The sequence below is a fragment of the Mauremys mutica genome, chromosome 6, assembly GCF_020497125.1.
Source record: "Mauremys mutica isolate MM-2020 ecotype Southern chromosome 6, ASM2049712v1, whole genome shotgun sequence".
In the NCBI taxonomy this organism is placed as follows: Eukaryota; Metazoa; Chordata; order Testudines; family Geoemydidae; genus Mauremys; species Mauremys mutica.
Window position 1 is genome coordinate 91,958,977 of NC_059077.1, and position 12,928 is coordinate 91,971,904.

General features: G+C 40.0%; 1 protein-coding gene across 1 annotated transcript in view; it reads right to left on the reverse strand.

Annotated features, from left to right (window-relative positions):
* The window catches only part of TRPM3 (transient receptor potential cation channel subfamily M member 3), a 599,168-nt gene that overhangs the window by 77,162 nt on the left and 509,078 nt on the right, over nucleotides 1-12,928 (reverse strand). Inside the window, exon 9 of the mRNA XM_045021627.1 lies at nucleotides 1,791-1,863. Coding sequence (XP_044877562.1) covers nucleotides 1,791-1,863 — 73 coding nt within the window. The remainder of the gene's footprint in view (nucleotides 1-1,790; nucleotides 1,864-12,928) is intronic.

A 12,928-nucleotide genomic window follows, 5' to 3' on the forward strand; every position in this document is an offset into this window, starting at 1 on the left:
CACAAGTTCAGGTGAATAGCACTTAATCATGTAAGTAGTTCTATTTTGCCACAGAATTCCAGTTTGTTTAAATTAGTTTTGTGTTTGCAAGCAGATCTTGCTCAGTAGCGATCTACCTGTACCTTTTTGATGCATCATACCCTGAAATCAGTAGAATGACTCACGTGAGTTAAGACTAATTGTATGAGTGTCTGTAGGATTGGATCTAAAGTAAATCAAAATGTAAAAATATTTTAAAAGCGAATAAAAAGCTGATTTGTCATAATGCAATCTTTTAAATTTACAGAATAGAAGAATAGACTTAGATTATTATGGGGCTAAGGACAGATTGATTGAGCAAAGTGAGGAGTTTTCCAAGTATATGATCATTACCTATATAAGTAGCCCAGATCTCACTTACACTTGTCTCAGTTGGAAGTAAATCCACTAAGAATCTAGCTCAGTATCTCCCTGCTGTATCTTATTTCCCTTCAAAAGATCACCAACATTAGAGATAAAGATGTAGAGTAGTTTCTTCTTAAAATATTCCCAATTTTACCTAAGATACCTAAGATGAGGTTACCGCTATTTGTAGTATCCACTTGTACTCCTCTCTAATTGTAAGTAAGGCTACGTTTATGTCATGGAGGTCACTGAATCCAGAGATCTCATGACATTTTCTGCTATATAGCCCCTGGGGCTGCGGGACTGGAGCTGGCAGCCAGCGGGTTTCGGCAGGGTTTCAGCGGCAGGGGTCCCCCTGCAGGTTTCCAGCAACAGTTGACAGCTGCCTCAGGGGGCCCTACTCAGGGATCTAGTGACCGGGGACAGCGTCATGGGAGGAACGGGGGGAAAGGGGAAGAGAACCCTGCAGCTCCCAGCCACCACGGCGGTGGGAAAAACCATGGAGTTGCAGCAGCAAAAGTCAGACAGGTCACGGCTTCTATGAATATTTGTTTATTGCTCGTGACCTGTCTGTGACTTTTGCTAAAAATAACCATGACAAAATCTTAGCCTTAATTATAAGGAAGACTCTGAATACTGCAAATACTATGGCTATCTACCCGTAACACTGACCGTTATCTAAGGTAACCGGTAAGATTTTAAGGGTCACCACTGTATTACAGCATGTTATCCAGTCCATCATTCTGCTGGGTCCCCAGCATACATGAATAACTAACACAAAAGACAAATGGCTGCTTGCAGACTGTATTTTTGACAACTTTTGATAGAGAGACTATGTCATTTGATGAATTACTTGGTGATTCATCATAATATAATAAAGTAAGCACACACAACCATACAGTACATCTCACCTATTATTGTATAACAATGCACCACATTCCTTTTTGTTAAAATTGTTTGGCCAAAAAAAAGTAGACCCAATCAGCAATTGTTTAAGAGTGTATTACAAACACTAATTTACAACAGACCATTTTAAATTGAGACAAATTATCAAGTATGTTTTACAGAGCATGGAGATGCTTGCATTGTAGTGACATTAAATATTCTCTCTGCGTTTCTTTAGGTCTCTGTTTCCTTGCACAGTGATGTTTCTTCTGACACAGTACTGTTGGTTAAGATTAAGGATTCAAGGAGAAGACACAGGGGATGTTTTTAAATGTTAATGCATGCATTGGATTGTGCAGTCTGAGAAGTAGTTGAAGCATCAAGTACTTATTGTTTCCTCCTATAATTTACCATTTAGATACTTTATACACTGTCAATAAATGCAGGGTTGCAGTACATCAGAGACAGAGTTAAACCATTTGGATTTTTTATGGACTCACTGTGCAGTGAAACTCTATTACCTTTTAGTAAAGCTGTCAGGATAGCTAAATCAATGTCCTGGTGTCCTTCCGATCCCATGCGAAATACTGTAATCTGCAATTTAGAAGACAATGCCACTGTCAGAAACGTGTTCAGTTTTCGCTCACATAGAAATTAAATCAGTGCAGCAACATTTGATCTCAAAAGACCACAATGGCTTCAAAGTGATTATCTAGCCATAGTCATAGAGCAGTAAGTATATTAGATGGCATTAACACGAATAGGATTTCTGTGCCATATAATTCACCACAGTAAATGGCATTAATGACCATACAACATAACCTAGCCAGAATCTTTTGAGCGAGAGCTACAGGGCCAAAATTATAGAGGAAATTATATCCTTCTGTTAAATTAAAATTAGATTTAATGGGTCAAAATTACTACTGCACTGGAGTTAATCAGGGATGAATTTGGTGCAGTAGGCTTATAAGCAGAGGATAGAATTGATGGAGAATGACCCTTGATGTTTACCATTCAAACCACAACCCTACTTAGCACCATGATTTCAGACTGCAGCAAATTAGTTACATATAATCCAGATTACACATTCTTTCAGACCAATTAAGTCCTAGTTAAGACTTGGGTTAAACATTTACAAATGCAAACTCTCTTGCTCTCTCCTTGCATGAAGAGTAAAATTCTTGCTCCCCACCACCCTTCACACACCCCCACTTGTGATAAGAGCAGCAACAAGCACTCCAGCTTGTGTGCATTTATCTACTAAAACATTAGATGTCATAGCATCAGTTTTATGTCAACTTTTTCCAATTCCCTGTAGCAATATTGAGTACTTCCTCCAAAAAGCTGTTCACTTGTCATCACTCAGTTCCCTTGAAGGGTACCATATTGTGTTGCTCCAGTGAGCCAAACTAACCTCTCCCTTTCTCCCCTACCTACACTGGCAATTGAATGACAAAACTTGTGTTTTTCAGAGGTGTTAACCCCTCCCAAAAGACAAAAATTTTGCCGCGAATGCAAATGCCGCTCGTTGGGGGTGGAAGTTTTGGCAAGAGAGCCAACAAACTGGGGCTACACTGCATGCCTTTTAGCAGCACGGCTGTAGTGACACAGCCATGTCGCTAAAAGCTGTGTAGTGTAGACATAGCCTCAGAGTCATCTTGTCTCCCTGTTAGAGCTCACTGACAACTCACCTCCTGTTTAATGTCCCAAATAAACAGTCAGAATTTAACTGTGGGCTCTCGATATCTGCGATAATTGATCCTGAAATCTCTTATGCATCTGTGTAGCTCTAGGTTTAGTGACTACAATGTGAAAGCTTGTGATGTAAATTTGCCTCTTAATTCTATTAGGTGACTATTGCTCTCATATAAAGAGAGGAGTTAAAATAGTGCTATATTGTGGGCAAACACGGTGAAAGCTTCCTCAAGCAGTTCTGTCTATGCATCTCACCTGTGTTATTCCAGTCCTGAACCTCAAGCTACCTTTGCCAAATTGACAATTATGTCCTTTGATGGGTGTCTTAATAAGTGTTTAAATTCAGCTCTGTCCTTGCTAACTGAGCATTTGTTCTAACGTGGCCAAAGGATAATGTTTAAATAGTTTTGACTCTGACAGAATTAAATGCCAGAAATCTGGGCTACTATGTGCAGAGTCCTCATTACAGACTCAAGACTTTTTTAGCCAGTGCCAGCAGTTTGTCGTCATCAAACCAGGTGGATTCAGATTTAATTTTTCCTGAGGTAATAATTATAGGTTTGAGGAAAAAATAATAATTATTGTTTTGGAGGAGTATTTTATACATCTATATTCAACAACAGATCAGCAATATGTGAAAAACTGTCAGTAGCACAGATGATTTTTGTACCCTGCTGCAGTGTGATTTCCGTTGGGCTGCTGTAATTCATAGGCTGTTTAATTAAAGAACAGGCTGCATGTTCCTGTCAGCTTTTATTTGGAATACATCAGCTCTCTCTGAGATACAACAAAAAGGATAACAAAGCCCCACAAAATAATATCTGGGAGAGACAGGGAGGCGAGAGGTAAGGGAGGCATGCCTGGGTGGGAATCAGGAGTTGCACTAATACCCATGACTAAGGGCTGTTTTCACCTTCTCAGAGATAAAGGATGAGGGGCCAAAGATGAACTGCACTGTTTCCAGGTTTATATTTGTTTAGAGTGGCTGTGAAGACAGGGTCATAAATTAGGGATTTTTACATATGCTCTGCAGGGCTATGGATTGTTTAGATGTCCCTCAGTTCCCACACTCATGGGGATGAGCATGTCGGGCCAAATCCTGAAGTCCTTACTCAGGCAAAACTCTCACTGAGCCTGAGAGGTGCAAAGCCCCCATAACACACACTGAAATAAATCTGAGTTATTCTTGTCAAGCATCTTTCTGAAACAGGCCATTGACTCGGATAAGGGTTTTGGTTAAGAAAGGAGTTAGAAAGAATCTCAGGATTTGGCCCATACCTTTTTGCTCCTGAAATCCTCACCGATGAATAGAATATTAGTTTAAAATATCATTAATGTCTGTCTCCTGATTGCTACTGACTATTTCCAGCTAGCCTAGTGGGGTAAATCTTCTCAGTATACGGATGTTATTAAAACAGCTCATTGACCACTTGGGGTAGTTAAATTTGCACTGACATTTGCAGAGTAACCCACTCTAAGTACAGATGATAAAGGTAAATGTCAGTGAAGCAAACATGGTCTTTCTAATGGTAATCACAGTATTTCCCTCACTGGATATGCATACGTGACTCTCCCATTAAGATAAAGAACTGCACATCCATGCACTGAGGTGTGTAAAGATAGCTAAACTTTTTTTGGGAGTGATCAAATGCTGTTTTATTTAAGGGAATGCAAGTCACAAGCTGAACTATCGGGTTGCTACTGCAATTCTAAAATGAGTACTTAAGTGATAGGCCTACAAGAGACACTGTTCTTTAATGTTGACCTACATTTTTCTTTTCTAAAAATGTATTCCATTACTCTAGTTATTTCACCGATGGACCACTTTAAAAAGAGCCACTGCCTCCTTGGGGTTCACATTCTTTATATATTAGTAATCATTATTTGGTTACATCATGCAATATATTGTTACTCTATTTTATGTTGATAAGTTAATTGCCTAGGCCCCTAAATCATATCTGTTGCATGGAACAGTCTATTGTGTATTATATATATTTAAATTATTTACCTTCTAATTGAGAACCATGAGACTGTATCTGATTGTGTTGGCCTGGATCTCCTCTTTCCCATGCAGAATGGAGGAGGGTCAGCTGCCTATGCTGTACCATTTCCCTTTTCTCTGGACACTAGGGAAGGAATTCCATGAGGTCATGTTATGTGCAGAGAGGATACTGGATAGTCCAAGGGAGCTAAGAGAGACACATAATTCCTCATCCTGACACTAACAGTGCTGAAGCAGAAAAGTGAATCCAGCTATGCCTGTATTATCTCTTCTGTGGAGTACACCCTCCAGTGGCAGCCACACCCAGGTAAAACTCTCATATTTTAAGCTCTTTGGGGCAGGAAGCTTGATTTCTCATTTGTCTAGCACACATTTAGCACTATGGAAATAATCCTCCAGATTATAGTGTGGATAATTTGTTTTTTTAAACTGTTCTGTGATTTTGCCTCTGCTCTGCTGGACATTTCTAGAAATGGAACCCCTGGTATGGATGCCAAATAAACTTCCTTTTTTGATTCATTTATTAAAGTTATAATTTTTGCACATCATTTGTAAACCATTTGCAGGAAAGGTCTTTCTTTTCTTCCCCCACTGGTATATTGGCTGACAAATACTGGGGACAAAAGTGAAAAAGAAAGAGAAAAAAAATCTTCATTTTTCCTCTAGATTGAGCCACATTATTTTCATTTGCAGCTGGCTGTTTGGATCTCTGTTAACCTGAGTTCTTTTAAAGAAAAAATGATTGTTGCTGTCTTTTGTTGTTGCTGCTGCTGCTTCCATCTTCTGGAAATGCTGATACTGTTTATTGACATGCCAAGACTCTTTCAGGCACTAGGTTGAGGCACGAGGTCTGCTAGAGAACAAGTGCAAGTTACAATCACAGCACAAGCCTTTGTTAAGTGAGGGTGGGTTTGTTTTCTTTTTTTAAATCATTTTTTCTTGTCTTTACAAAAGCAAATAGCCCATTTGAGAAAAATGTCTTAAGAGGAGGGTTGCCCAATAATGCAGTTAGAGTTTCTGGACCAAATCCTATCTGACACCTGGAAACAGGAGCAAAGCCTCCCCATTTCCAACAATGGGTGGCACTAACATGCTGCAAAAGCAGCAGTAATGTGCACCTGGATGATTGCTGAGTCTAGCTCTATGCATAGTCCCCTTGCTGCATCCTTGTTGTTTTTTCCTATGTAAAGAGCAAAACATGTATTTTCAGTCCAGATGATGTATATCTGACTTTAGTGAAGGAATAAATATCCAATCTCTATTAAAGCAGAGTCCCTCTCATTGTGTAGGATCAACAGTAACGTTCTTTGGGTGAGGAAAAGGTCCCATGTGCAGCACGGAACACAGTTCTGCAGGGCTCCTTTCACACTGCCATGGGGCAGAAGAAGGGGCAGACAATGGGAAGTCATACAGTGTGGATCCACTCGCCAAATGCCTATATGAGCTTGACGGGGAAGGACACACAATAGCAGGCAGAGAATAAATGCAATGCCAGACAGGATTCTCCCCTCTTTGCTCCCACAAAACCTGCCATGTACATGGACCAGGATTCACCCCTAAAAATATTAGGAAAAGAAAAGTCCTGCGAAGGTCCCTTTCTCCCCTAGTGTGGATTTTACTGAATACACGTTAATGTGACCAGGATTAACCTCTAGAGACAGCTAGCTGTGTTCTAATCCTTCCGAGGAAAAAGTGCTGGGAAGTCACTGAGCCAAACCAGACTGTCACTGCAAGCACAATGATCACAGCACACTGTGATACTTGCCAGCTGTGATTACAGTCCAGCAGGGTAGTAAACTCATTTTCAGGCAAGGCAGGTAGAAACCAAGTAAAAAGGGGACAGAGAGGAAGGGGCAGGATAGAAAGCAATTAAGAAAAAAAAACTGCCCTGACTCCAGAATTCTTTGCCAAAGCAATCATTTAAAATCAGCACTCTTTTCTCCCTAGTGAAAACCCCTTTCTTCCTTGACTGATTCCCTTTTTCTTCCCCTTCTCTGTGTGGTTCTGCCTCATCATGGTAGGTTTTATCTAATATGATGTGCCCCACTGCTTAGCAGCCTTCACTGTGATTCTGCATTGCAATTCTGCAAAATACAGTAGGTTGTTTTGTTTTAGCTGAGGGCATCTTAGCAAATCGTGAACATTCAAAAATGATTTACATCCCCAAAAGAACGTATGCTACATCAGGAGTTAAATATACAGCATTTCCCAGATTGTGTGTGTGTGTGTGTGTACAACACATACTTGCTGTTTTGCAGTGGCTGTGTGCAAGGCACACAGACCAGAGTTGCATAGTATGGTTTTGAAAATTTGTGTTAAGTGTCGAAAACATTTCAGTTTACAACAGTGTTGCTGGAATATTTTGGATTTTTTCTATAGAACACTAGCAAATTACATAACAAAAAGCACTCCAAACTGATAATTTTTGTTACATATATATATACACACAACAAATGTATGTTGTAGGGAGGGAATGTTTCGTCACACAATTTTACTTTATGTAAAATGTCAACAAAATGGGTATTTTCTCAAGGAAAACTTGCAGATAAATTTCTCATGTTTTTGATGCAAACATTTTGTTGCTCAATATAGGCACATCCTTTCTTAAGATATGCTATACCTTAGGGCTATGGTACTCTGAACTCAGTGGTTCAGGAGCTAAATTAGCAATCAGCATTACCCAAAAGAGCCACAGTAGTGTGAATTCATTGTTTCATTTACTATAGTGCTATATATTCATATTTAAACAGTATGACAGGGGAAATATTTATAAAAATATTATTCTCAAAGCCAAATGAGTGTATTATTTTACCAACTACAATTGGTTAATAACATAGTAGATGCATCCCGATTAATAATTTAGATTAAAAATGAAATCACACAGTGCTTGAATATCATGTGCTGCAAACAGCTGCAGGAGACGCATTAACAGCTGCATAAAAGTGTCTGGACAGACTCTGTATAGCATAGAGCAGAAGCTCATAGTGGGGAAAGGCAAGGGCATGCACAATAGAGCCATGTTTATGTGGGTCCACTAGCCCCAGTACCTTGTACAATTGGCACAGAGGGAGCGCAGCCACTATTCCAGCCTAATCCCCCCTACCCCAGCTGCTCCATACACCGCCAGAACATGAAAGTTCACGGTTGATGTGGGTGGAGTGTATTTCATCTCTAGAGGGAGCAGAAACAGCAGTACTTAGGTGTAGCAGCCACAGCCCTATACCAACTTCTGCATCTCAGGAGCATGGACTGAGACTAGATTTTTTGTTAGTAAATGTTAAGAAACAAAGGTTCTTTGGGCCACCGACTCATTTAATCCCTTCCCTAACCACATCACAGTGACCTTCCTTCGGGACTTCTGGAACCTGTTGTAAGTATTCCATACACCTGTCACAGGGGTGGCTAGGATTGCCGCCTCTGAGATACAAAACACACAAATGGGACACCTGGGATGATCCTGGGACCGTAAAACTGGACAGCTGGCAGTGTTTACCGAGCACCCTTACAGATTTCCTGGGACCGCTACTTCAAAAGAAGGATGATCCTAGGACAACCTGGGCTGCTAGCAACCCTAGGAGTGGCTCAAGAACAAAGCAAAGTGCTGCTTCCCCGCAGCACCTGAGTGCATACTTCCGCTATGCCTGCGGCACCTGCTGGCGAGAGGAGCTTGGGAATGAATGGGTGTCCCCAGCGTGGCAGTGCAGCCCAATTTTTACAATATATATTTTAACTCTTTTTTTTGCTATGTGGTAAATCACAGCTACCCAATGAGGAGAGGGAAGGACTGAAATCAACTCAGACTTCTAGGTGGTGTCAATTTGAAAAGAGAGGAAATGATAACATCCGAGAAGCACACAGAAAAGCATTTTACTCTGTCTCTCTGGAGAGCCCAGAAGCACAGGAGCAAATTTATTCTTTACGTCTCGGATTTATTGTGCCTGCTGTCAGACCTAGGGACAGCTGAGGATACAGGCTAAACTGCAGTAGCAGTGACAAGCACAGGCGAGCAGCCGGTAGTACTCCGTCTATGGGTTGTAATCATATACCACATATTAAGGCACGGCAGGTTATTCATCCTTTTGGACAGAGGTCATATTTTTCCACCATCATTTTAGTATGGCTATTGGGGATGGGGGAAATGTACAGTGAGCCAACGTTAATTTAAAATGATGTTTCTGTTCCCTCTGTCTTTGAATATATTGCCAGTGCCTTCTCTCACCTCTCGTCAACACATGAACTGTATGTCATTGTCGTATACTTACATACATCTGAAAGAAAAGTCAGCACTATTAGCAGTGGAGCAGGCAGAATTATTTATATGTTCTGAAACTCTTACGTTTCTCATGCTAGAACAGGTTCTACAGAATAGTCAAATCACTCCAATATGTCTTAGCATTTATAATTCAGCTAATTCTGCCTGATTATTCCCCTGACACTTGGAGCAGAATCAGTTTAATTAAGCAAGCCATTTAAGGTGGTCAGCTATATACAAAGAATTGTGGCAATTAATAATCCTATGCAACTGGTGTAAAAAACTGTCTGAGACAGAGGTACAGCTCAGATTAACATGCTGAGTGGGTGATGCTGGAGAAGACAAGATGGTGGTCAGATTAGGAGAATTCAGCAATGGAAAGAGCAAAGTGTTTAGGGAAAATCAGATCAAGTCAGTGGCCATTTTTGGTGCGTGAAATGATCCAGGCTTGGAGGTCAAAAGAGGAGGGGTGGACAAGGGGCTGAGGAGCAAGGGGAGTATGTTAGAACATTAGTTGTAAAAGTCCTGAATTTACAATTTCTCCCTCTACCTGATAGCATGAGAACTCTGTGCATATTCTTCCTTGATCTGAAAGTTTTTGTGTGTCATCAGACTGATGATGTGGAGAAAAACAGAAGCACAAACAATGACAAAAAAGTCCTAATTCATGTATGTAGGGCAATGGTTCTTCAAAGCACAACACATACAGATCTAGTCAAAATTCTGAAATATACAAAAGTGTGACTGTTTGCTTTGTTCTCCTCTGTAATTGGAGGATTTTGTCTGTGGATCAATACAGTTGCAGATATGTCAACAACCCTATGACTGGGTGTGTGAGAAACACTCCTACAACTACAGCTCTGTTTCTGGAACTTATATTTCTGCCATCAAGCACTTCAACCGAACACATTTGTATCCAAATTTAGATCACCAAAATTTATATTTCTCATTTTAACCCCTTCAATGCTACCAGCCTTTTGACTAGCACATATGGACAAACAGATGGTGGTGAAAATAACACCTACAGCAATCCTTTGCACTTGTATAGCACCTTCCATGCAAGGATCTCAGAGCATTTTACCAACCTTAATGAATTAGGTCTCAATTTCTTTGAGAGGTTGTACATAGTGTTCTCTCTCTCTCTCTTTTTTTTTAAATAGATGAGGAAAGGTAAACACACATGTTGAGTAACCAGCTCAAGGTCACATAGCAAGGGAGTGGCATAGCAGAGGAATAGACTCTAGACATCCTGACTCCATCTCCTATTCTTTAAGCCATGTTTTTACATCAGCAGTTTATGAATACAAACACAAGGAATGTGCTTCCACAGAGAGCTAGGAATTTCAGAAATTGTATGAGGAGAGCTGGGGAAGTAAAGCGTGTTTAGGTGAAGAGACACTAATAGTCATTTAAAACTGCACAGTAATTCCTGACCTCTTTCATCACATTGACTCAGGGACAGAATGTCAAACAAATATGATCTTAATTTTTAAAATGCTGAAGGAACATCCATTATTTCTCATGCTTCAGAGAGAAAGAGTGTTCTTCAGATGCCCTGACTATATACAAAATCAAGCTTCCTTCTCAGGTTTTTCTACAAACAAAAAGTGACTTAAATAGGTTAACGGTAAAATGGGAATTGAGTGGCATTGTGAATAAAATATTGAAGCTTTACCTCTTGGAAGCTAGTCTGAATTCTAAATAACAGAAATTTTGATGGGTTTAGAACAGACATATTGCAGATTACTAACCCCAAAGAGACTAGGAGGCTACTGTTCTCACACACTGTTCCACTTATTCTAGAAAAGTCATGCATTGCTTCCAGGACATGTTTGGAACAAGCCTTCTATAGAATTTATTTACAGGAGAAAGTGTGAACAGAAATTATTGCCCTGTTAGGCTGTTGCATTCTTTGGAAAGGGTTCAGAGGACAATGAAGCAATGGGCCTCTCTTCCATGGATGGAGATATTTAGGTTCAGTTGCCAAGACTTTGTTGTAGTGATGGCCCATTTGTGTACTGTTTGAGATACGGTATCTTTTAGAACCTGAGCTCTCTATGATCTTCTTGTATGCCACCCTCTGGCAGCATATTCTTGAGTAGTTCATTTCTGTGTGGGTTATACCCGAATAAATATGCTCCTGTTGTTACCTCACTCTGGGTCTGTGGTACATTTGCTGACCAATCTTGAGCAAGAAAATTTTTTTATATGTGCCTGTAAAAACAAGTCAAGCAAGTTAGCTCCACACTGGGCTTTCATTGGAAGAGTCTTGGCCCATAATATCTCTTTCCCACACCTGTTAAAGAACTGTAAAATTGGATTGGTTTTGGAGCAGGATTTAAATATGGAAGCCATGAGCAGGATTAAGGGCTAACCAAAGAGATCTAGAATTGAAGTTCTGGTGCTTTAAGGGAGTAAGACTCTAAGTAAATGCCTATAGCTGTAGGTAATGGAGATATATTATTCATTATTTTAAATAATTTTGTCTGCATTCATCCCATGCACTGCTTTGAAATTGACGGAGTCAGCAGCTATGTTTCTGCTTTTAACTGAAACTGAAAGCACTAGCTTCAGAAGCAGGAGAGGATGGAGGGTTCAGTTGTTAGGGCACTATCCTGACACTCGGGAGATCCAAATTAAATTCCCTTGCTCTGCCATAAACTTCAAACTCTGCGCTTGCTTTTTAAAATATCACCAACAAACCCTTGTATTACATGGGTATGCAGATTATTTTGCATTACAAAATGTGTCTGTGTATATATTCTATATTTTGATTGATAATGAAATCAGACTGGCTGAGGCAGGAACATATCACCAAAAATAGTTATGAATTATTACCTTCCAAGCTGGTTAGCAGTCCTTTGAACTACTGATCAGTTAGCAATTGGAAAAGACCAGTTAATATATTTGTAGTGTTGAAATTTACTTTGCACTTTCCAAACACTGGTCTCATTCTAGCAGCACAGCGCATGGGAATAGATTGCTGTGTCCATGCACAGCCCTGCCTAAAGTGTTTGTACAATGCCTAGTGTAACAGGGGCCTGGTTCATGATTAGATGCTATTGCAATACAAATAATAAGTAATAAACAATAGGGCTTTGTGCAGGTGCAGCATGGGGCTATAGATAAGAGATATTACCTGCCCTAAAGAGCTTATAGTCTACATAAGAAAGACAAACACAGGAAAACAGATCAGGACAGAGATGGTGAGGATGAGAGGATTACTGATAAGTAGAGGAAAGGAGAAGAAGGGATTGCTTGAAACAGTAGGTTTTCATGAGGGAGCTGGAAGAGATAAAGAGAAGGTGTCTGGAGTAATTATTTAAGATGCCTGGGCACATGTATAAACAATGAACACACCATATAAACTGGACAATGTTCCAAACCCTCCCAGATTTATAGTTTCAATAATGGGCCAGTTTCTGCATCACCTCATGTAAAACGTTCCCCCCCCGCCCACACACACAGTACCAGTTTGCCTAAGTTTTCATTATTGAAGTTACAGATAAACAAGATAAATAATAGAAAGTGGTCTCTCCTGAAATGTTTGCTAACACTACAAGAGACACAGGGTGTATTTGCAAATCTGCACTGTAAGTGGCAACAGAAAAGGTTTAATTTTCTCAACTGTAATTTTTGTCACTGAGTTTGTGGGGAAAAAAAGAACATGGTTTCTACAAGATCAAACCCACTTATTATGAGCTAACTTC